This window comes from Lynx canadensis, chromosome B1, assembly GCF_007474595.2.
Source record: "Lynx canadensis isolate LIC74 chromosome B1, mLynCan4.pri.v2, whole genome shotgun sequence".
NCBI classification, from domain to species: Eukaryota; Metazoa; Chordata; class Mammalia; order Carnivora; family Felidae; genus Lynx; species Lynx canadensis.
The window spans coordinates 163,474,564-163,499,876 of record NC_044306.2 but is presented as its reverse complement, the minus strand read 5'-3'; the positions used below and the strand labels follow the sequence as shown (position 1 = coordinate 163,499,876).

The 25,313-nt window shown below is 39.7% G+C and overlaps 1 protein-coding gene across 1 annotated transcript in view; it reads right to left on the bottom strand.

Annotated features, from left to right (window-relative positions):
• SCFD2 (sec1 family domain containing 2) overlaps positions 1 to 25,313 on the bottom strand; it is a 401,788-nt gene that overhangs the window by 368,999 nt on the left and 7,476 nt on the right. The window contains exon 2 of the mRNA XM_030313874.2: positions 18,101 to 18,269. Within this exon, the coding sequence (XP_030169734.1) occupies positions 18,101 to 18,269 (169 nt within the window). The remainder of the gene's footprint in view (positions 1 to 18,100; positions 18,270 to 25,313) is intronic.

Genomic DNA, 25,313 nt, shown 5'->3' with positions numbered 1-25,313 from the left:
TTCAACAAATGGTATTGGGAAAACTGGACAGCAACATGCAAAAGAATGAAACTGGACCACTTTCTTTCACCATACACAAAAATAAATTCAAAATGGATGAAAGACCTAAATGTAAGACAGAAAACCATCAAAATCCTAGGTGAGAAAACAGGCAGCAATCTCTTTGACCTTGGCCACAGCAACTTCTTACTAGACACAACTCAGGCAAGGGAAACAAAAGCAAAAATGAACTATTGGGACTTCATCAAGATAAAAAGCTTCTGCACAGCAAAGGAAACAATCAAGGAAACTAAAACGCAGCCAATGGAATGAGAAAAGATATTTGCAAATGACACATCTGATAAAGTGTTAGTATCGAAAATATATGAAGAACTTATAAAATCCAACACCCAAAAACAAATAATTCAATTTGAAAATGGGCAGAAGACATGAATAGACATTTTTCCAAAGAAGATACATAAATGGCCAACAGATACATAAAAAGATGCTCAACCTCACTCATCATCAGGGAAATACAAATCAAAACTACAATGAGGTATCACCTCACAACAGTCAGAATGGCTAAAATTAACAACACAGACTGGCGAGGATGTGGAGAAAGGAGAACACTTTTGTACTATTGGTGGGAATGAAAACTGGTGCAGCCACTCTGGAAAACAGCATGAAAGTTCCTCGAAAAATTAAAAATAGAACTACCCTGTGACCCAGCAATTGTACTAGTAGGTATTTACCCAAAGGATACAAAAATAATTCAAAGGGATACATGCACCCTGATGTTTATAGGAGAATTATCAACAATAGCCAAATTAGGGAAAGAGGCCAAATGTCCACTGACTGATGAATGGAAAAAGAAGATGTGGTATACATATATACATATATGTACACACACACACACACACACATATGTACACACACACACAGACATATATACGTATTACTCAGCCATTAAAAAGAATAAAGTATTGCTATTTGCAATCATGTGGATGGAGCTAGAGAGTATTATGCTAAGCAAAATAAGTCAGTCAGAGAAAGACAAATACCATATGATTTCACTCATACGTGGAATTTAAGAACCAAAACAAGTGAACATAGTGGGGAACCAAAAGAGAGAGGCAAACTAAGAAACAGACTCTTAACTACAGAAGAGTTACTGGGGTTACTGGGGTCTGGAGGGGAGGTGGGTGGGGGACAGTTGAAATAAGTGATGGGAATTAAGAACAGTTGTGATAAGCACTGGGTATTGTATGTAAATGATAAATCACTAAATTCTATACCTGAAACTAGTATTACATTGTATGTTAACTATAATTTAAAAACTTAGAACAAAAAATCTATAGTTTTGAATTAATTATACTATTATATGTAATATGATCAGCTATACAAACATAAAGAGGAAAACATAGTACTTTGGTTACTTGTCAAAAAAAAAAGGATATGCAGATGGAATGTAAGTACAGGAAAAGATGTTTAACATAATTAGCCATTAGGGAAAAGCAAATTAACAACATAAGTTATCTCTGAACAACTAGTCCTTTCCTTAGGATGGAATGTTCCAGTCCTAGATATCCACAAGACTTATAATTTACTTCCTTGAAGTCACTGCTTGAAAGACATCTCCCAAAGATCTTTTCTATCTCCTCCATACACCTCCTCACCACCTCAAATCCCTAGTCACTCTTGATTCCCTTATCTTGCTTTATTTGCTTCATAGCACTTATTCCTGACTGACATTATATATCCAATTATCTGTTTGTTGTCTCCCCCATTAGAAAAAAATTCCATGAGGGCAGAGATCTTGTCTTTATCAAGTGCCTGTCACACAGTAGTCAATTAATAAATACTGCAAATAAATTACAACACACATTTACATGCTCAGAGGGTTTACTTCCATATTTTCACCCATGATGAGCTTCCTAAATTTTCACCCCACTGAACTTTCTGGATTTCAGATCTCTCCTGCCTTGGACCCCCACAATGCCTTCTTTATTGCTAAAACCATCTCATTCTTCAGATTTTCTTCTTCCTAAAACAAAGGAAACTAGCCTTACCCTGTTGATCCCAATCACCCTACCACCAGTCATTATCCCAGTGTGACACAGTTATTAGAAGGCAGACGTAAAAGGATACAAAATACAGATTTGAAGGGGTACCTGCACCCAATGTTTACAGCAGCACTATCAACAATAGCTAAACTATGGAGAAAGCCCAAATGACTATCGAGTGATGAACAGATAAAGATGTGGTATACAGGGGCACCTGGGTGGCTCAGTCAGTTAAGCATCTGACTGCTGACTTCAGCTCAGGTCATGATGTCACAGTTCATGAGTTCGAGCCCCACATCAGGCTCTGAGCTGACCGTGTGGGCCCTACTTGGGATTCTGTTTCCCCCTCTATCCATCCCTCCCCCACCCCCTGCACGCGCTCTCTCTCTCTGTCTCTCAAAAATAAATATTTCTTAAAAATAGGTCACACACACACACACACACACACACACACACACACACACATGGAATATTAGTCAGCCATCAAAAATAATGAAATCTTGTCATTTGCAATGCGTGGATGGAGCTAGAATGTATTATGCTAAATGAAATAAGTCAATCAGAGAAAGACAAATATCATATGGTTTCACTCATATGTGGAATTTAAGAAACAAAACAAATGAACATATGGGAGGGGTGGAGGGAAGAGAAGAAAGGGAACCAAACCACAAGTGACTCTAAATGATAGAGAACAAACAGAGTTGATGGAGGGAAGTGGGTAGGAGATGGGCTAGATGGGTGATGGGTATTAAGGAAGGCACTTGTGATGAGCATTGGGTGTTGTCTGTAAGTGATGAATCACTGAATTCTACTTCTGAAACCAATATTGCATTGTATGTTAACTAACTAAAATTTAAATTAAAAAAAGAAAGAAACAAACAAACAAAGCAAGCAAGCAAGCAAGCAAGCAAAGGAGTCCTCAGGCAAAAATACCAGCAGGTAATAGGGGAGAAAAGCTGTAGCCAGAAATATGGGACAATTCTGCCATGCTACTGAAGACATTCTGGTCTATAAAACCAAAGATTTAGAAGCACCCCAATAAAGGCTGTGGCTGGTTAACTCACAAGGAGTTAGATTTTTGGACTCATTGACTTTTACTTGGCAGAGTAAACATCAACCTAATTAGGAACTTGTCATTCAAATGTAATGAGTCTTTCCATTCCTCCTTTTCTGTTGTAGCTAACTTCAGAGAATTCTTAGCTTTTTCTAAAGGAGCCATAGTTTCCATTTAAATTATGGATCCCAAACCCACAATGACCCAGAGTTCAGTGTTCTCACAACACAGAGACCACAAACCATTTTAAATTTTTCAATATGAAAAAGATTCTGGAGATTGCCTGCACATTCCTTAACTAACAAATACCATGACAGAGTTGCAATATGTGAGCAATTATAGAAAAAGAGTTTCTACCTTCAAACCCTCTTCTCTTAATACACATTAAAAAAAGAAGAATTCTAAAAAAAAATCTAACTATTAAATGTAAATCTTTATCAAGAAATAGAAGTTAACTATCTCTGGCATATTTAACTATTTAACTATTTGTTAGAAGACACATTTATCCCTTCATTTTCAGAAAAGAGCCCTGCTTTATTTCACCCCACCATCCACAAATTATTCATTAATTCTTTTTTCTAAACCTGTAACTGAGACCATATGACCTTTAGAATTCCCCCCAAAAAGTTAAATATAGCAAGCTGCATGCTGAGAAGAGGTAGGCCTTCCTCCTACTCAAACTGCAGTGTTTACTTGAACAGGTTTGGGTTTTGTTGTTGTTGTTGTTGTTGTTAAGTTGGCTCCATGCACTTCCCAGTCGACAGAGCCACCCAGGTGCCCCGAACGGTTTTGGTTTTTTTAATGTTTATTTAGAGAGAGACACCAAGCAGTCTCCACGCCCAGCACAGAGCTGGGCATGGGGCTCAACCCACGACAGTGAGATTGTGGCCTGAGCAGAAATCAAGAGTCAGATACTTAACCAACTAACCCACCCAGGTGCCCCCCGAAACAGTTTTATTCTTAGTTGTTTTTTTTTTTACATTTATTTATTTTTGAGAAACAGAGTGAGACAAAGCGTGAGCTAGGGAGGGGCAGAGAGAGAAGGAGATGCAGAATCTGAAGCAGGCTCCACGCTCTGAGCAAGCGATCAGCACAGAGCCTGATGTGGGACTCGAACTCACAAATGGTGAGATCATGACCTGAGCCGATGTCGGACGCTCACCCACTGAGCCACCCAGGCACCCCATGAAACAGTTTTTTTAATGTCACTTGTTTTTTGGTACAGGCTGAGGAGATGGCCACAGCCTGGACCAGTGGCAAGGTCATTCACAACACTGCTATGTGATCACACATCCCCTTTGTAATAGGTCAGCTTATAAGATATTAGAAAGCTTATTGTATATAAGTTCAGCTTAAACTCACCTTTCATGAATAATTGAAATAAATGGCTTATGTAGTTCCCTATTAGGGTTATTGGAAATTACTAACCGCCCTCTCTGGCTTCTGTGACCCTGCCTGCTTGCTAAATAGATAACTTAGGATGCAAAAAACACCCCCACCCCTTCTACCAAGATCTGGCCTAGGCAAGACCAACATGTAAAAAGTCACATACTTGCTGCCCTACGGCATCTCAGGTGTCTAACTATGATTGGTCATGTTAAACCCTCTTAGGACAAAGACCTTTAAATTGATAGGTTCCTGCCAAAACGAACGTCTGTGTGTCACAATATAATTGGCTACCATGAAATGCTGTAAATTGTAATTGGTTAACCAAATAATGACGTATTCTGACTCGCTAAAATCCATGTAAGCTCACTGCTACCTTTTTTCGGGGCCATTCTCTGCACTTTTCTCCTTAAGATCAGGAGGTCAGGTTTGGCCCGGCTGTGAATAAAATCTTGCCTCACTTCTATTCGGCATCTGGTGGTTTTTCCGACAGCACCCTGTTTCACCCTTGGGTGCTGGCTCTCCACATCCACCTTAACACTAAATACCTTATGTGATGTTCACATCTAAGTTCAGTCATTCTATCTATAGGTGAATTTAAAATCAGAGGTGGTACTGGGGTGCCTGGGTGGCTCAGTCGGTTGAGCGAGAGACTTTGGCTCAGGTCATGATCTCACAGTTTGTGAGTTCGAGCCCTGCGTTGGGCTCTGTGCTGAGTGCTCAGAGCCTGGAGCCTGCTTCGGATTCTGTGTCTCCCTCTCTCTCTGCCCCTCCCCCACTCGTGCTCTGTCTCAGAAATAAACATTAAAAAAAATTTTTTTTTTTAAATCAGAGGTAGTACTTCTGGTTCTGCCCTAGGAAAAATTACCTTTCTTTCCTCTGAAAATGTTGTATCTAATAGGAATATTTAATTGGCGTTTGGAAACCCAGGAAGGAGGAGAAAGATGTATGACTCTTAAGAGGTGATTTAACAATTGTTTTTGACTTTGTGGGTGTAGTTAGTGACTTTGACATATATCATCATCAGGTTACTTAACAGTGTAAACATTAACAAAAACACGGGCTTATCGTTGTTTAAGTTGAAACCACTGTGGCGTTTGTCTCTTATCTATAAGATCTACTCCATGTATTTCCCTGCTGTGTAGTCTTAGGAAAAAAACTTCCACCTCCAAAATAAAAACACAGAAGCTGGACTTAAAATATTGCTTTTTATAAACTAGGATACCCACTCTTTATGAATTTATTGGTTTATTTATGTATTCATTCAAGTAAGCATATATCAGAGTCATGATATAGAAAAGAAATGTGCCTTGAAGTTAAAAAATAATTTTATTAAATGACCCGATTCAATCACTTAGGGAAAGTTTGGCTTAGGACAAGTTACTTAGGTCTCTTTCTCAAAACTTCTATAAAAATAAAAAAAGAATAATATCCACCTTGTAGAGTTGCTTTTAGAGTTCTCAAGAGGAAAACCAGAGGCCCAAAACAGCATCACTCAGGTTGAGGCCCTAAGTTGGTAAATGAAGACTTCATACCTAACGTAAACGCAGTTCCAACAGCCCAGAAATGTAACCTTTCACTAGTCAACGTGGAAATCTGGTCAGCACTAGGAAATTTACTGGTAAACCCTTCCTGTTCCCCTTAGGAGGGAGACCTTGTCCAAAACAATGGATTCTTTGCTAACAGTGTCCTTTTTTCCACTCTCTTTGTACTTTTAAAACCTTCCCTTTTCTATAGCCCTTTGGAGCTCCCCTCTACTTGCTAGGTTGAGGCCTCCCAGTTCATGAATCCATTAATAAAGTCCATAGTTCTTTAAAATTTACTCATTTGAAATTGTGTTATTTAACAGAATTAAGTTAAATGATGCATTTTAAAACACCTAGCATAATGCCTGACAAAATTCAGGCATTTGGTGCTGCCTTCCTTCCTTCTCACTGACCTAGACAATGAGGTACATTTGCAAAGAAGCACCAAGAAGAAGCTTAATGGAAGAAATAAGATAGATTAGATAGATACCAATCAACAACGCTAGACAGTGACTTAAGTGCTGAAGTCAAGTGGATATGGCTTCTCATGGATTTATGTCATTACCTTAAAACTTGGTCTCAAATTGATTATGAAGAGTTATTCAATCATTTATTCATCCTTTTATTCAGTTTACTAGAACCTCTTAAGAGTTCCAGGCACAGTTACTACCTTCAGGGAATTTACAATCTGGTAGGGGAGACAGACATGTAACCAATAATCACAGTGCAGCGTTTGGGCGTTTTAATAGAAGTTTTAAAAGAAAGGGAGGGTTCGTTGGGGAGGGAAGACAATGGGGAAGAAGCATTTTAGAGGTTCCAAGGTAGGAAGCAGCTACTTTCCTTCCTGGGAGCACAAAATCCCACCTTAAGTTGTTTAAGGTGGTTAAGAAGCAAATCGAGCTTTTACGTAAATCTAATTTCTATTTATTTTTAATAGGAGATACATGCACAGGATTGAAAACTCAGAGCACACACACTGATACAGGTAGTCGGACGTCTCCCTCCTTCCTCCATCTTTATTCACTTCCCTAACTTCTCAGTGTGCCCCCAGCCTGCAGCATCGCCCTGCAGAGGAAGACTATGTCATCAGTTCCTTCTACATTTTCCAGATATATTTAGTGCATCAAAAGCAAATATGAATATATATTTCACCATTTTTTGCAAAGAGGCATGCTACGCCTCGCTTCTTTCATTGGAAAGATGTCACTGAGCTCACTGCTCATCAGTATATCAACAACTTCTTAGTTCTTCATTCTCTTTTAATAGCTGAATATTATTCCATCACAGGTGTCCCACGATTTACTGAACTGAGGGTGCAGTCATTTCACATCACGACCACAAATTAGTGATTAGTGAATATAACATATCATTCTACATGTATGCAGATACATCTACGAAAGAAGTCCCACAGGTAGAATTACGGGGCCAATTTTGCGATGGCTCCCTAACACAATGAGAGCATTTCAAACATTCAATAATTAGAGTCTATACATCTGCAAATTAATCTCATCTGTGCTCAGGTTTGGCTTCACCCTCTCTTAGTTCAGCGGCCTCGCTCCACGCATGGATCCTGCCTGTATCACTTCAACATATATCCCTTGAGTGCCAAGTGTTGTTCTAGGCACCGAGGACATCACAGTGAGTAATGAATAACACAGACAAATCTCCCTCCTCTCAGGGAACTCTCTAGCGGGGAGTTTTCTCTCCAGCTCTCTAGGGAAGGAAGATACAAAACTACAACAAAATTAAGTTTATTAGAAAGGGCTGAGGAGAAACACAGTAAAATAGGGAAGGGAAACAGGAGTGCTAAGATGAAAGAAAGACCTGATGGCATATGAGGAGCTTTGGGAGAAGTGGACACTGGACCAAGCAGCAACGTGGGTGCTGGGTTAGGCCAGAATCAGAACAAGCACAGACACAGCAAATGCAGCTGGGGATCAGCTGAAGGATATAAGGAACTGAAAGAGTAACAGCCTAGGGAGAGTGGAGCTGGGGCCGAGAATAGATACCCATTTCGTCAGAAGAGAAACATAAGAACAGAAAAGATTCTGCCTCCTTTTATAAAATATCCCACGTGATCCAGGGGCCCACGGACAAGGACTAGAAAGCCAAGTTATGATGAATTTCAGTTATCAATTTCTCGTTTGCATTGGCAGCAACTTTAATTGCTATGATTATAAACAGCCTTTTATAAAAATTATATTAGCAGTAAATTTTGATTATCTAGGATTATACCGTAGTTGCAGACTTGCTTTCTAAAGATCATTCCATTGCAGGCACATTATTTATTGCCAGGCACCCATCTGTTTTCATTTTACTACTAACTTCTTTATCCTCACACTCATTTCTCTGAGAAGTTTCAGGGGGTGGTGGAGGAGGTAGTAGTGGTTTGTTATTATCTTGATGGAAGTGTAGTATATACGACAGAAGCTGTAATTTATTTCATTTCCTCTTTTGCAAAGATATTAATCAGCACAATTCTCTTGGTATCCCCAAAATTATAAAGAAACCACCATTTTTTTCTGTATTGCTTCAAACCTTTATTTCTTATAATTTTCTCACCACCTATCTCTTTACCTTATGCAATCTAACTCCTACCCTTACTATTTCACCAAACCTGCTCTCATGAACACTTTCTTCTTTATTCAGATCCTTCTAGAAGTCATCACTGCCTTTGACATTTATGACCACACTCTCATACCTGGATGGTACTCAAAGCTCATATTCCATGACAACACTCAGTCACAGTCAAATAAGAGGAAAAGGCACCCGGTGAAAATAAAGACCAGGTTGTGGGGGAAATACAGATTTGAATGAATTTAGTTGTAGGTGCTCAGAAGCAGAGCTAAGTTACAATAAGGACTCAGGAAGCATTTTTATTTTATTTTATTTTAGTTTAGTTTAGTTTAGTTTTAAATACATGAAATTTATTGTCAAATTGGTTTCCATACAACACGCAGTGCTCATCCCAAAAGATGCCCTCTTCAATACCCATCACCCACCCTCCCCTCCCTCCCACCCCCCATCAACCCTCAGTTTGTTCTCAGTTTTTAAGAGTCTCTTATGCTTTGGCTCACTCCCATTCTAACCTCTCTCTCTTTTTTTTTCCTTCCCTTCCCCCATGGGTTCTTGTTAAGTTTCTCAGGATCCACTTAAGAGTGAAAACATGATATCTGTCTTTCTCTGTATGGCTTATTTCACTTAGCATAACACTCTCCAGTTCCGTCCACGTTGCTACAAAGGGCCATATTTCATTCTTTCTCATTGCCACGTAGTACTCCATTGTGTATATAAACCACAATTTCTTTATCCATTCATCAGTTGATGGACATTTAGGCTCTTTCCATAATTTGGCTATTGTTGAGAGTGCTGCTATGAACATTGGGGTACAAGTCCCCTATGCATCAGTACTCCTGTATCCCTTGGATAAATTCCTAGCAGTGCTATTGCTGGGTCATAGGGTAGGTCTATTTTTAATTTTCTGAGGAACCTCCACACTGCTTTCCAGAGCGGCTGCACCAATTTGCATTCCCACCAACAGTGCAAGAGGGTTCCCATTTCTCCACATCCTCTCCAGCATCTATAGTCTCCTGATTTGTTCATTTTGGCCACTCTGACTGGCTTAAGGTGATATCTGAGTGTGGTTTTGATTTGTATTTCCCTGATGAGGAGCGACATTGAGCATCTTTTCATGTGCCTGTTGGCCATCTGGATGTCTTCTTTAGAGAAGTGTCTATTCATGTTTTCTGCCCATTTCTTCACTGGATTATTTGTTTTTCAGGTGTGGAGTTTCGTGAGCTCTTTACAGATTTTGGATACTAGCTCTTTGTCCGATATGTCATTTGCAAATATCTTTTCCCATTCCATTGGTTGCCTTTTAGTTTTGTTGATTGTTTCCTTTGCTGGGCAGAAGCTTTTTATCTTCATGAGGTCCCAATAGTTCATTTTTGCTTTTAATTCCCTTGCCTTTGGGGATGTGTCAAGTAAGAAATTGCTACGGCTGAGGTCAGAGAGGTCTTTTCCTGTTTTCTCCTCTAGGGTTTTGATGGTTTCCTGTCTCACATTCAGGTCCTTTATCCATTTTGAGTTTATTTTTGTGAATGGTGTGAGAAAGTGGTCTAGTTTCAACCTTCTGCATGGTGCTGTCCAGTTCTCCCAGCACCATTTGTTAAAGAGGCTGTCTTTTTTCCATTGGATGTTCTTTCCTGCTTTGTCAAAGATGAGTTGGCCATACTTCTGTGGGCCTAGTTCTGGGGTTTATATTCTATTCCATTGGTCTCTGTGTCTGTTTTTGTGCCAATACCATGCTGTCTTGATGATTACAGCTTTGTAGTAGAGGCTAAACTCTGGGAATGTGATGCCTCCTGCTTTGGTCTTCTTCAAAATTACTTTGGCTATTCAGGGCCTTTTGTGGTTCCATATGAATTTTAGGATTGCTTGTTCTAGCTTTGAGAAGAACGCTGGTGCAATTTTGATTGGGATTGCATTGAATGTGTAGATAGCTTTGGGTAGTATTGACATTTTGACAATATTTATTCTTCCAACCCATGAGCATGGAATGTTTTTCCATTTCTTTATATCTTCTTCAATATCCTTCACAAGCTTTCTATAGTTTCCAGCATACAGATCTTTTACATCTTTGGTTAGATTTATTCCTAGGTATTTTATGCTTCTTGGTGCAATTGTGAATGGGATCAGTTTCTTTGTCTTTCTCTTGCTTCATTATTAGTGTATAAGAATGCAACTGATTTCTGTACATTGATTTTGTATCCTGCGACTTTGCTGAATTCATGTATCAGTTCTAGCAGACTTTTGGTGGAGTCTATCGGATTTTCCATGTATAATATCATGTCATCTGCAAAAAGTGAAAGCTTAATTTCATCTTTGCCAATTTTGATGCCTTTGATTTCCTTTTGTTGTCTGATTGCTGGTGCTAGAACTTCCAACACTATGTTAAACAACAGCGGTGAGAGTGGACATCCCTGTCATGTTCCTGATCTCAGGGAAAAAGCTCTCAGTTTTTCCCCATTGAGGATGATGTTAGCTGTGGGCTTTTCATAAATGGCTTTTATGATCTTTAAGTATGTTCCTTCTATCCCGACTTTCTCGAGGGTTTTTGTTAAGAAAGGTTGCTGAATTTTGTCAAAGGCCTTTTCTGCATCGATTGACAGGATCATATGGTTCTTATCTTTTCTTTTATTAATGTGATGTATCACGTTGATTGATTTGCGAATGTTGAACCAGCCCTGCATCCCAGGAATGAATCCCGCTTGATCATGGTGAATAATTCTTTTTACATGCTGTTGAATTCGATTTGCTAGTATCTTATTGAGAATTTTTGCATCCATATTCATCAGGGATATTGGCCTGTAGTTCTCTTTTTCTACTGGGTCTCTGTCTGGTTTAGGAATCAAAGTAATACTGGCTTCATAGAATGAGCCTGGAAGTTTTCCTTCCCTTTCTATTTTTTGGAATAGCTTGAGAAGGATAGGTATTATCTCTGCTGTAAACGTCTGGTAGAACTCCCCTGAGAAGCCATCTGGTCCTGGACTCTTATTTGTTGGGAGATTTTTGATAACTGATTCAATTTCTTCGCTGGTTATGGGTCTGTTCAAGCTTTCTATTTCCTCCTGATTGAGTTTTGGAAGTGTGCGGGTGTTTAGGAATTTGTCCATTTCTTCCAGGTTGTACAGTTTGTTGGCATATAGTTTTTCATAGTATTCCCTGATAATTGCTTGTATCTCTGAGGGATTGGTTGTAATAATTCCATTTTCATTCATGATTTTATCTATTTGGGTCATCTCCCTTTTCTTTTTGAGAAGCCTGGCTAGAGGTTTATCAATTTTGTTTATTTTTTCAAAAAACCAACTCTTGGTTTCGTTAATCTGCTCTACAGTTTTTTAGATTCTATATTGTTTATTTCTCCTCTAATCTTTATTATTTCTCTTCTTCTGCTGGGTTTAAGATGTCTTTGCTGTTCTGCTTCTATTTCCTTTAGGTGTTCTGTTAGATTTTGTATTTGGGATTTTTCTTGTTTCTTGAGATAGGCCTGGAGTGCAATGTATTTTCCTCTCAGGACTGCCTTTGCTGCATCCCAAAGCATTCAGATTGTTGTATTTTCATTTTCGTTTGTTTCCATATATTTTTTAATTTCTTCTCTATTGCCTGGGTGACCCATACATTCTTTAGTAGGGTGTTCTTTAACCTCCATGCTTTTGGAGGTTTTCCAGACTTTTTCCTGTGGTTGATTTCAACCTTCATAGCATTGTGGTCTGAAAGTATGCATGGTATGATCTCAATTCTTGTATACTTATGAAGGGCTGTTTTGTGACCCAGAATGTGATCTATCTTGGAGAATGTTCCATGTGCACTCAAGAAGAAAGTATATTCTGTTGCTTTGGGATGCAGAGTTCTAAATATATCTGTCAAGTCCATCTGGTCCAATGTATCATTCAGGCCTCTTGTTTCTTTATTGACTGTGTGTCTAGATGATCTATCCATTGCTGTGAGTGGGGTGTTAAAGTCCCCTGCAATTACCACATTCTTATCAATAAGGTTGCTTATGTTTGTGAGTAATTGTTTTATATATTTGGGGGCTCCTGTATTTGGCTCATAGACATTTATAACTGTTAGTTCTTCTTGATGGATAGACCCTGTAATTATTATATAATGCCCTTCTTCATCTCGTTACAGCCTTTAATTTAAAGTCTAGTTTGTCTGATATAAGTATGGCTACTCCAGCTCTCTTTTGACTTCCAGTAGCATGATAAATAGTTCTCCATCCCCTCACTCTCAATCTAAAGGTGTCCTCAGGTCTAAAATGAGTCTCTTGTAGACAGCAAATAGATGGGTCTTGTTTTTTTATCCATTCTGATACCCTATGTCTTTTGGTTGGCGCATTTAATCCATTTACATTCAGTGTTATTATAGAAAGATACGGGTTTAGAGTCATTGTGATGTCTGTATGTTTTATGCTTGTAGTGATGTCTCTGGTACTTTGTCTCACAGGATCCCCCTTAGGATCTCTTGTAGAGCTGCTTTAGTGGTGACAAATTCCTTCAGTTTTTGTTTGTTTGGGAAGGCCTTTATCTCTCCTTCTATTCTAAATGACAGACTTGCTGGATAAAGGATTCTTGGCTGCATATTTTTCCTGTTTAGCACACTGAAAATCTCGTGCCAATTCTTTCTGGCCTGCCAAGTTTCAAAAGAGAGATCAGTCACGAGTCTTATAGGTCTCCCTTTATATGTGAGGGCACGTTTACCCCTTGCTGCTTTCAGAATTTTCTCTTTATCCTTGTATTTTGCCAGTTTCACTATGATATGTCGTGCAGAAGATCGATTCAAGTTACGTCTGAAGGGAGTTCTCTGTGCCTCTTGGATTTCAATGCCTTTTTCCTTCCCCAGTTCAGGGAAGTTCTCAGCTATAATTTCTTCAAGTACCTCTTCAGCACCTTTCCCTCTCTCTTCCTCCTGTGGAATACCAATTATGCGTAGATTATTTCTCTTTAGTGCATCACTTAGTTCTCTAATTTTCCCCTCATACTCCTGAATTTTTTTATCTCTCTTTTTCTCAGCTTCCTCTTTTTCCATAATTTTATCTTCTAGTTCACCTATTCTTTCCTCTGCCTCTTCAATCCGAGCTGTGGTTGTCTCCATTTTATTTTGCAGCTCAATTATAGCATTTTTTAGCTCCTCCTGGCTGTTCCTTAGTCCCTTGATCTCTGTAGCAATAGATTCTCTGCTGTCCTCTATACTGTTTTCAAGCCCAGCGATAAATTTCATGACTATTATTCTAAATTCACTTTCTGTTATATTGTTTAAATCCTTTTTGATCAGTTCGTTAGCTGTCGTTATTTCCTGGAGATTCTTTTGAGGGGAATTCTTTGTTTTGTCATTTTGGATAGTCCCTGGAGTGGTGCAGAACTGCAGGGCACTTCCCCTGTGCTGTCTTGAATAACTTGGGTTGGCAGGCGGGGCCGCAGTCAGACCTCATGTCTGCCCCCAGCCCACCGTCAGACTGGTGTGTACCTTCTCTTCCCATCTCCTAAGAGCGGGATTCACTGTGGGGTGGCGTGGCCCGTCTGGGCTACTTGCACACTGCCAGGCTTGTGGTGCTAGGGATCTGGCATATTAGCTGGGGTGGATTGGCAAGGTGCATAGGAGCGGGAGGGGCAGGCTCAGCTCGCTTTTCCTTTGGAGGTCCACTTCGGGAGGGGCCCTGCAGCACTCGGAGGGAGTCAGACCCGGAGGGATGGATCCGCAGAAGCACAGCGTTGGGTGTTTGCGTGGTGCAAGCAAGTTCCCTGGCAGGAACTGGTTCCCTTTGGGATTTTGGCTGGGGGATGGGCGAAGGAGATGGTGCTGGCAAGCGCCTTTGTTCCCCGCCAAGCTGAGCTCTGTCCCTGTCTGGGGCTCAACAACTCTCCCTCCGGTTGTCCTCCAGCCCTCCTGCTCTCCTAGCAGAGCTGATAACTTATAACCTTCCAGCTGTTAAGTCCCGCTTGCTGTCCGAACACACTCTGTCCGGCCCCTCCGCTTTTGCCAGCCAGACTCGGGGCTCTGCTTGGCCGGCGGGCCGCCCCTCCGCCCCGGCTCCCTCCTGCCAGTCCATGGAGAGCGCACTGCCTCTCCACCCTTCGTACTCTCTTCCATGGGCTTCTTGTCTATGCTTGGCTCCGGAGAATCCGTTCTGCTAGTCTTCTGGTGGTTTTCTGGGTTATTTAGGCAGGTGTGGGTGGAATCTAAGTGATCAGCAGAACACAGTGAGTCCAGCGTCCTCCTACGCTGTCATCTTCCTCTGGAACCATTTTTATTTTAAAGCCAAGAGTCTTAGTTGGTTAAGCGTCCAACTTTGGCTGAGGTTATGATCTCATGGCTCATGAGTTCGAGACCTGTGTTGCACTCTCTGCTGTCAGTACAGAGCCTGCTCTGAATCCTCTGTCCCCCTCTCTCTCTGCCCCTCCCTGGTTCTCTCTCTCTCTAAAAAATAAATAAATGTTTTTTTAAAAACGCTTTAAAACCAAGAGGCTTGGAAGTCATTTAGGCCAACACCATCATTTTATAGATGAAATAATGCGGTCCAAAAAAATACATCAGTCAGGATGCCTTTGGTTGCAAGTTATGGAAAACAGAGACTCAATTTGGCATAAACAATAAGGAAGTACACTCTCCTACATAATATGAAGTACAGACACGGCATCCCATCCCTGCTTTTCTTGGCAACGTTGGGGTCACACCACCTTCCACGCGTTAGCATCAACTTCAGGTTGTGAGCAGAATGCCTCGGCAGTTTCAGGACTTACATCAGAGTCCTAGGAGTTGAGGGAGGAGTGGGGGGAGGAGGGGAAAGCATGTCTCTTTCTTGAGTCTCTTATCAGAATCAAAGAAACCTGACCAAGAAGCCCTAAGAAGACTTTCTTGTCACCTCCCCATTTCTCAGCAAGGGAAATGGGGTTCTAAGACTGGTTTGGTTTAAACCTTGGACTAAGCTTGAGATAGAATGAGTGCCGAGGAGTCAAGGGTAAATAAATTGTCTGTAATCACAATATAACTTTCAGATCTAAGAGATTCTTACGTTTGTCCTACAACACTTGTCAGAAATTTTCTTTCTTCCTGCTCATTAATGATGGATTCACCTCTTCTCTTTTCTTGCAAACTTCTCTGGGCTGCTCACTTGATCTTTTTGTAGTTATCTTATGCTTCTGTGGAGGCAGCACAGGGTAAGGGCAAGCACTGACTTCAGAGCCGGACTGCCAGGGTTCCAATATGGGCCCCACCACTTTTAACTGTGTGTGTCACCCTAGGATGTTCCTCATCTGTAAAAGGGGATGGTAGTAGAACCCACCTCCAGAGAGGTTGTGAGAATTAAGCAGTCGCTACATATAAAGGGATCAGAACAATGCCTGTTACCCAGGAAGTCCCATATAAGTGTGTGCTATTAATATTCAACAGCATCTACTGCTTCTGCTTGCCTATAGCCCTTTCCCCTTCTTTTGATAAATGTTTCCATTTTCCTTTGAAGAACTACCCTTCCACCGTGCCACATACAATGTTGGCATAATTCTCAGCCAGTGTGAACTGCTCCCAGTCCCGCGCTGAGCAAGGGGTGGGCACAAGGTCCAAGGGAGGTCAATCTCACCTCTTCCCTTGGAATCTGAATCTTAAACAGAATGACTCATGACAAAACAGTTAAAGGTCAGTCTCTCTGATGTCAAGGCACTGAAGAGGCTTTTTCCAAGTTCTAGACCCCCTGGAACTCCTTTTCTGCTCAAATTGGCCAAAATGGATTATATTCTTAGTGTAACTGCTATGTTGAATGAATAGGACTCTCCAAATTAAATCATCAAGTAACTTGATTTTTGTTTCTGTCTCTTTAAATCTACTCGTGAGCCTAGCTCCTCTCTGGCCCCTGCATAGGCAGCCCAGACGTTAAGACTGTGGCTCTGAAGCCAAACATTCTGGGCTCAAAATTCTAGCTCCACCTCCTGCTAATGATGTTACTCAAGGTCTCTTTGCCTCTATTTCCTTACCTGTAAAATGGGGAAATAACAACACCGACCTCACTAGGTTATTATAAAAGCTAAATGACTTCCCAAAATACCCAGAAGTGCACTTGGCGCATGGTAAGTCCTGGAAAATATTAATGCTGATGGCACTGGTGGTCCGCTGACATTGTCTTCCTTCCCCACATCAGGCTCTGACCGTTCCTAAACCTATGCTCACGTTAGCCCTTCTCTTTCTCTAAATTCTTCAAGACATAATTAAGTCAAACTAAACCACTTCCACAAGGTCCACATGGATCTACAAAGACCGTGTGGAACCAATACTTGGTAGTATTTACAATCTGTAACAGACACCTGAGTCTTGAGTTCATATCATTTCTATTGTTTTTTTTTTGAATTGAACCTGTGTGTAAAAATGACTACCCCAACAAAGAACGTATCCCCTAAAGGCAAGGATGATATTTTATGTTATTTTATGTTATTCATATTACTTACTTCAGACAAGGCTCATAGTAAGTTCTTAATGAGCAACTTTGGAATAGGCCCTATGACCAGCTAAAAATATTTCCAATCACAATTTCTTCTGGATTTATATAGCTGCAAGCCCACAGGCTTACGTGTTAGTATACACACTGCCAAAGCGAGCATGTGGCCTATATTTTTTAAGTATACAAAAAGACAGGGTATAGAACTTTCTGTTTTTTCCCACACTGGCCTATACACACCAGGCATCCAATAAATGTTATTAATTATCTAAAAAAAAAAAAAAAAGCTGAAAACTTCAGGAGCTGAAAATTAATTCCAGATATGATAGGAAATTCCAAATGTATCTGTTACTGTTAAGATTTCAAACAATAATGCACAAGATCCTCTTTTTTAAAAAAATTAAAAACAGAGAAATAAGGGAAACAAATTCTCAGACACTTTTTCGCCTTCTAGTACCTTTTTTTTTCTCATAGGAATTATTGAAGGTCAAAGTAGAGGAGGTAAAACTACTGTTATCCTTTTATTGTCATGTTTCTAGAGAAATGTTTTTTTTTGTTTTTGAAACGCTGCATAACATAAAGTACACCATCTTCTGTTACTGATTTCTCTAAGCATGTGAAAAACATACATAGGAGTAGAAACTTCTGTCATTGATGTCCGAGAGCATATTGTTGACATGCATAAAGATGGCGCCGTTTCATAGCTTTGTGGGCTATTATCTAGTCATGTGAAAAAGTCCACTGGGAAAAAGAAATTGAGTAAGGCTGGACTCATTTCCAAGTGAAACTGCCTGTGGAATGGAGATGTATAAATTGATTCACTTAACCTATCCTCAGAACAAACTTCAATTATATCCAAATGACACCTCTGTAAATGATACCTCTGTAGTTTTTGCCTTAGTGTTGTTTAATGGATATGGTTATTTCAAGGTTAGAGGAAAAAAACGCTTTTTTCGAAAGGCTATCCGCTATGAGTTTTTCAACCAGTCCAATTCTTCATTGTTTCCTTCCTACAAAAACAGTTGGTCTCAGCGAAAAAGAAAGGGGAAGAGAGAGAAGGATGAGGGAAAACAAACAAACAAACAACAATCCCTGTTTATCTTACTTGGGTTGTGCAAGACAGCCTGGCGCAACCATACTCTGACTCTTCTCTTCATTCTGGAGTGCCGTAAGCTCTACCATGTTAACCATCACATCGTTGGTGTGGCCCGGGAGCTGGGGAAGCACTGAAATGATCTTCTCTACCAAGTTGTCTCCATGATGTCCAGTTGCTCCTGTTTAAGCAGACAACAAAATATAAACTCACAAAAATATAAACTCACAAAATGGAGAACATAAACTCACAAAACTCAAAAAAAGCTGTATTAATGCTCTATAATGGCCCTTCCATCAAGAGTAACACACACACACACACACACACACACACACACACACACACATATATATATATATACATACATATATATGCTTTCTGTCACATAAATCACAAGCCTAGCATTTTGCCCTCCATAAGACTAATCAAGCTCACAATTACGTAGTCAACCCATGCCTTGTGTTTTGGACTTAAGGCTCCATGAGGGCAGGCACTGTGTCTTCTCTGGCTACTACTATATTCCTAGCACCTAGCACAGTGCTGATATACAGTAGGTATCAATAGGTATTTAATATATAAATAAATAATCAGCATATATTCAGCCAAGAAAATAGTGTCATTGGATGATACTATTGTAAGATTTTAGAGCCAAACTTTATTTTACTGATGAAAACTTCACAACGCAGAGGGCTTAGAGACCTGACCAAGAACAGCAAATCTCCCCTCTGCTAGAACCTTATCTTCATAATGGCAACTCTTTATCTAGTTCACCCTGTACCCAGCATGTCTAGCAGGCAACTTGGCAGCTAGTAGGCTCTCGCTAAATATTTCTTAGATCACGGGAAAACTAAATGAATGAATGAATAACAGTTTGTAATGATACAAGCATTTGTAAAGTGCTTTCTGCGTACAACACACGGTTCTAGGTACTTCACATCCATTAACTCTTTTAATAACAAATGACTGAGGACCTCGAATTGAAATTCAAGACTAATGAGACAGTGTAATATTTTTTCCATGAAACCAAGTTATCTTTCCAAAAGCCATCATTGGTTGGGTGACCTCCTTCCAACAACGGGTAGGACTTGGCAAGTCTTGTTTTGATCCCACCCGTTCTAAATCAGTCAACTTCTTGTTTCCTAATGTCTCTCTGTCTCTACCTCTATCTGTTCTTCTTGCCACATCACATTAATTGGACAGAACTAGGTAGAAAACAACAAATCAAGAATCCAAGGAATCCTCGTCACCATTACCACCATCTTCATCACAATAGCTAATATTTACTGAGAGCCTGTGATGAACCAGGTATTAGGTTTCATACCGTACATTTATTATCCACTTAATTCTTACGATAACTCTAATAGATGGGTATTATGCTCATGTACAGAGTAGAAGATTTAGCTTAAGTAACTTGCTCAGGAATATGTAACTTGCAAGATACAGAGCAAGAATTCAAACTCAAGAGGCAGAAACCACCAAAACCACACTATTAACAACAAAAACAACAACAAAAACAGGTCCATAAAAATGACTTAAGACAGAGCCAACATGAGTGCTTCTAAGGTGACTTCTAATGGTAAAGAGGAAAGAGTTCTTGTACCATCTGTAGAATATTCATTTATTAGGCTTAGAAGGAACCATATCTTATTTATGCTATCTAGATTTATGGTTGTCCCCTTAGCACTCAGACTTACAAGCTGCTCACTTAATTCTTGCTGAGGGCTGCCTGGGTGACTCAGTCGGTTAAGCGTCCGACTTTGGCTCAGGTCATGATCTCACAGTTCATGGGTTCAAGTCCCACATCGGGTTCTGTGCTGACAACTCAGAGCCTGGAGCCTGCTTCAGATTCAGGGTCTCCCTCTCTGTCTTCCCCTCCCACACTCACACTCTGTCTCTCTCTAAAAAAAATGAATAAACATTAAAAAAAATTTTTTTAATAATAAATTCTTGCTGAATGAATGCCTAGTGAGTACAAATGTCCTGAGATCCAAATGGGGGTCAGAGGGCCTTAAGTGAATTCTATCTTTAAGTCTGGAATGGAGATACTAGGATTACCTCATAGCATCACGAATTTCTCTCTCCACTAGTTCCCTCATCACTCACTAAAAATTTTCGAAAATATCCACTCATCATTAAAATAGTATTTCTTTGAACTTAGTGCCCCAAATCTGAACCCTGCACTAAGCTATTCTTATTTTTCAACTGCTATTTGTTGACACATGGCACGCACAAGTGGTATACATATGCTACCATTCTTCCCCAATTTCTTAAGCCTCTACAGTCTGGCTGCTTCTCACTCCTCCCCTATGCCAAACTCAGGGGTCTTTGTTAAGTTTTAGTACATTAAACCCTCTGCAAATTGTTAACTAATCCATCCCTCTTGAAACTCTCCAAATATGAGAAGTCAAAATACAACATACTTATTTTTCCTGAAGTTTTTAAACCTGATAGTTATTTCTACAGAGCCAAAGTATCATTCATAAGCTTAAAATATTATGTCTTAACATCTTAAACATTCAAAGGAGGGAGGGATGCCTGGGTGGCTCAATGGGTTAAGCATGTGACTCTTGATTTTGGCTCAGGGCATGATCTCATGGTTTGGTTTGTGAGATCAGGTCCCGAATTGGGCCTGGGATGATAGCACCTAGACTGCTTGGGATTCTCTCTCTCCCCTTCTCTCTGCCTCTTTCCCCACTTGTATGCTTGCTCTCTCTCTCTCGCTCTCTCTCTCTCTCTCTCTCAAAATAAATAGATAAAACATTTAAAAATAAGAAAAAGTAAAGGAATAGAACAGAATTTTTTTTTACAATTATGGTATATATATTGAAGCAGTTCTCAAATCATGATTTTTATTTTCTTCTAATTATAGCCTCTAAACTTCCCATGGTGAATATACATTCCTATTGTAAAAAGAATAAAAAATATGTTGTTACACACACACACACACACACACACACAAACATTTTAACAAGGGTTATCTTTGGATAGTAGGATATTTTGGTTGATATAAACTGTACCTAAACATCATTTTTTCCTAATATTTTCTAGAAGGAGCACATGAGACTAACTAATTGGAAAAATAATTTACATTCTATCAGTTACTGTTTCTACTATTATATCAGAGAATTAATAAAATGTTAAATTTACACAGACATAATCACTCAGCTTCTTAGATTTAGTCAAAAGGATATGTATGTCTAGCATACTTGATAATGACAGATAAAGCAGGTATGGGCTTTCAACCAATTGTCCTGCTCTTCTGAACACAATTTCTTCCATCTCTGGCTTCGGTTGTCTGTTTCAAGATTCATTTTTTACATTTAACTAGTGCTATTTATATGACCCAAAAAAGACTAAGAATTCAGGGCCTCTCAATGTCACAATAACTTCAGATTCTTCTTTTATGAAATGAATAAAATGGAAAGACTTGTATCACAGTTAAATTTTCAGAGAACTTAATTTTTCCTTTATTACAGAAATTAAAAAATATTATTTGAAAAGCTGAAGAATGGAAATCAACCAGAACCCAGTTATTTTGGCCAACAGCAATGTGGTCTAGTATAGCCACAGGGTGTTTTATTTCCCAATGCCATCTTTTCCAGGGTGCGCATAGGAAAAAGAAATTGGAGGCATGGGTTCTAGTGGTCCCACAGTCCACTAGTTCCCTGTTTAATCTGAGGCAACTTCCATAAACGTGGTACTATCTTACCAAGCTATAAACTCAGAGTTGGTCCAACTGACACCTAAATATCTTCAAACCTCAAGACTTGAAATCCTATGTTAAGTCAATTGCTTCAAGGGCTAAACTCGTTTAGGTAACAGCACCAAAAAAATACCAATCCTGCATTATTCTGTGGATCATATGTGAATGTATATGCTAGTATCATTATCATAAGGCAGGTAACATCTTCACTCGCCTCTACTCAAACAGAATAAAGTGAGAAGCAAGAATTTAGACGTCCTCATTAATACTGTATGTTAATGATACTGGAATTAAAATAAAATATATATACGTATACATATACATATACACATACACATACATATACGAGCCCTCACAAGAGCTGTACTGAGGCTAAAAAGATAGAAATGCAACAATAGCATTTTCTAACATACTCACAAACAGAATATTTTGAGGTTGTGCATATTGTCCCTTTGGGTTGAGATAGAGTTACTGGACTCTTTGAATTAGGATATTCAAAGACTCACTTCCTTGCTGATTGCCCATCATTCCTTCTCAAGAATCTGTGACTCTCTTTCATTATTTTGAGATGTTTCAGTATTTTATTATAGTTCTGTCTTGTAAGAACAACATATGTATTACTCCTAACGTTCCCTTCTACGAAGAAGGACAACAATTCGCATAAGACTCCCAAAATTGCTTTACGTCCTTTAGTCAATCACTTTTCCCCTGGACTCTCCGGTTCTGTTCTACTTGCTACTCCTAGGATAGGCTCTGCCCTTGGGAAGAAGGAAAAAGACTCGCTCTGGTTCAGTCCTGCTGTTGTGTGGGTAAATCTTTCAATTCTAGGATTCAGTGTTAGGAAGTCACTTGTCCATAGACATAAGCCGCATTCCTTAATGTTTACTGTATCCATAATAAAACAAGTATTTTCACCTCCACCTGGCAACTTCTTATCCCATATTCAGTTGACTCACAATCTGGATGGGGAAAGCGGTGTTAGGTTATCAGATCTCTAATACTACTATTACAAGTATTACTGACACCACTGTTTTTTAACACTACCTATGGCTGTCTCACATCAGTCAAATCGAGTACAAAGGGTGTGTATTAGATACTGAGTACCCGTCAAAAGCCCACTCAAGGATTCCATACTATCAGGTAGGATTTTGCAGGGGAAGGGGTTGGGGGTAGGATAATCATAAGGCAGTATATATACAAGTTTATTCAATAAATACCTTTCCCCACACAGAAATCTTGGATAAGAGAATCACATAACATTCATTATACTGCCCCTAACTTGAATCCTCTCCTACCTTCCCTATCGCAGTGAATGGATTCTGCAACTGCCCAGGCTAGAAAACTTGGCATATCTTCTCTTAATCCTCTCCATTATATCAGCCACCACGCTGATAATTCTCTCATTTAAATACTTAACGACTCCTTTCCTCATTCTTTCCATTATTGACTCAGTTTAAAGTCACATCATTTCTCACCTAGATGTTATAATGGTCTTCTGATCAATCTCCAAAATGTCTTGATTGTGGGTGTTGGTTTCACGACTGTCTGTTGTTGACAAAACTACGCACTAAAACTGATGAATATTACTATATGTAAACTATGCTTTAATAAACTGGACTAGAGGGGCGCCTGGGTGGCGCAGTCGGTTAAGCGTCCGACTTCAGCCAGGTCACGATCTCGCGGTCCGTGAGTTCGAGCCCCGCGTCAGGCTCTGGGCTGATGGCTCAGAGCCTGGAGCCTGTTTCCGATTCTGTGTCTCCCTCTCTCTCTGCCCCTCCCCCGTTCATGCTCTGTCTCTCTCTGTCCCAAAAATAAATAAACGTTGAAAAAAAAAAAATTAAAAAAAAAAAAATAAACTGGACTAGAAAAAAAGCAAGCAAAACAACAGCAACAAAAAACCCACCCCATCAGAGTCTGACTCACCTCTCAGTTCCCACTTTGGAATCAATAGATCCATCCCCGACACTGTCCACCAGAAAACTCATTCAACAGGAAATGTGTGCCTGTACTTTGCCTGCCTAAAAATTTCTTACGACTCCTCACTGAGCATTAAATTTAAGGCTTTTGGAAAATGGCCCTAACCTCCTTCCTCATTATCCCCATCACCCTTTCTCATCTTTTACCACTCCTTCATTCATCCCAACCTTCATGCACCTTAAGCCCTAATAAAAAATGATCTAAAAAGGATTCCCAGAACAACCTATGCCCCTTCTTATATCTTTGCACATGTGGGGAGCTTTTAAAAGAATTCTGATTCTAGCCTTCCCACCAGACCCATTTTTATTTTTTTTAAATATGAAATTTATTGTCAAATTGGTTTCCATAAAACACCCAGTGCTCATCCCAACAGGTGCCCTCCTCAATGCCCATCACCCACTTTCCCCTCCCTCCCACCCCCCATCAAACCTCAGTTTATTCTGTTTTTAAGAGTCTCTTATAAAGACCCATTTTTAAAAATCAGACTTTCTGGTGTGGTTCGAAGGTGAAACCAGATTGAGAACCACTGACCTAGAAATGGTGACCCCTTAAAGGAGAATTTTGTACCTAAACCTTATGAAGGCACATGTCATTCACTCTAATTTGCTGAGCTTTGGGCATTTTCATTTGGTTCTCAGTCTCTCACGGACAATAGCTTTGACTGATCTTTCCATTAGCACTTCTCAAACTTTACTGCACTTTCAAATCACCTAAAGATCCTGTTAAAATACAGATTCTGATTCATAAGTGTGGACTGAGGCCTGAGATTCTGCATATTTAATTAGCTTCAGTTAAGCTAAGGCTTTAAGTCCCCAGGACACACTGAGTAGTGAGGCTTTATGTCACTATCACTTAGCACAGAAGCTGCACATAAAAATTGCTCAACAAGCATTTATGAAATGAATAGGTATCATCCATACCATTCTTTACACTTTGCTAAGTGACCAAAATTGTAGCGATGTGGCAGAACCATCATAGAAATCTCACTTATTCTGTTTTTTTTTTTTTAATGTTTATTTATTTTTGAGAGAGAGACAGAGACAGAGGGCAAGCAGGGGAGGAGCACAGAGATAGGGAGACACAGAATCCAAAGCAGGCTCCAGGCTCCAAGCTGTGAGAACGGAGCCCAATGCTGGGCTCGAAATCATGAACCGTGAGATCATGACCTGAGCCAAAGTCGGACGCTTAACTGACTGAGACACCCAGGCGCCCCTCACTTATTCTGCTTTTTGTTTTTTTCTCTAGGTATGACAGAATGCAGCTCCTGACAAATGGCTAGCTCTTACCAACTCTCATGTCCTTTAGTGGCAGGTGAGAGGTCAGGTAAGAGAATTCTTCTGGGTTACATGTGTGACAACTCATTCTTGTATTCATGTTCTTAGCCTTAGGGAGAAAACACATATTTGAAGTAATAAAACTTAAGTCATTTTAAATGCATATCATTAATTATTAAAAGTAAGAAACATTTTCCACTGCCCAATATACACCAGGCACTGTTTTAGGAGATAGATGTGTTAACTTATTTTACCCTCTCAATGACCCTCT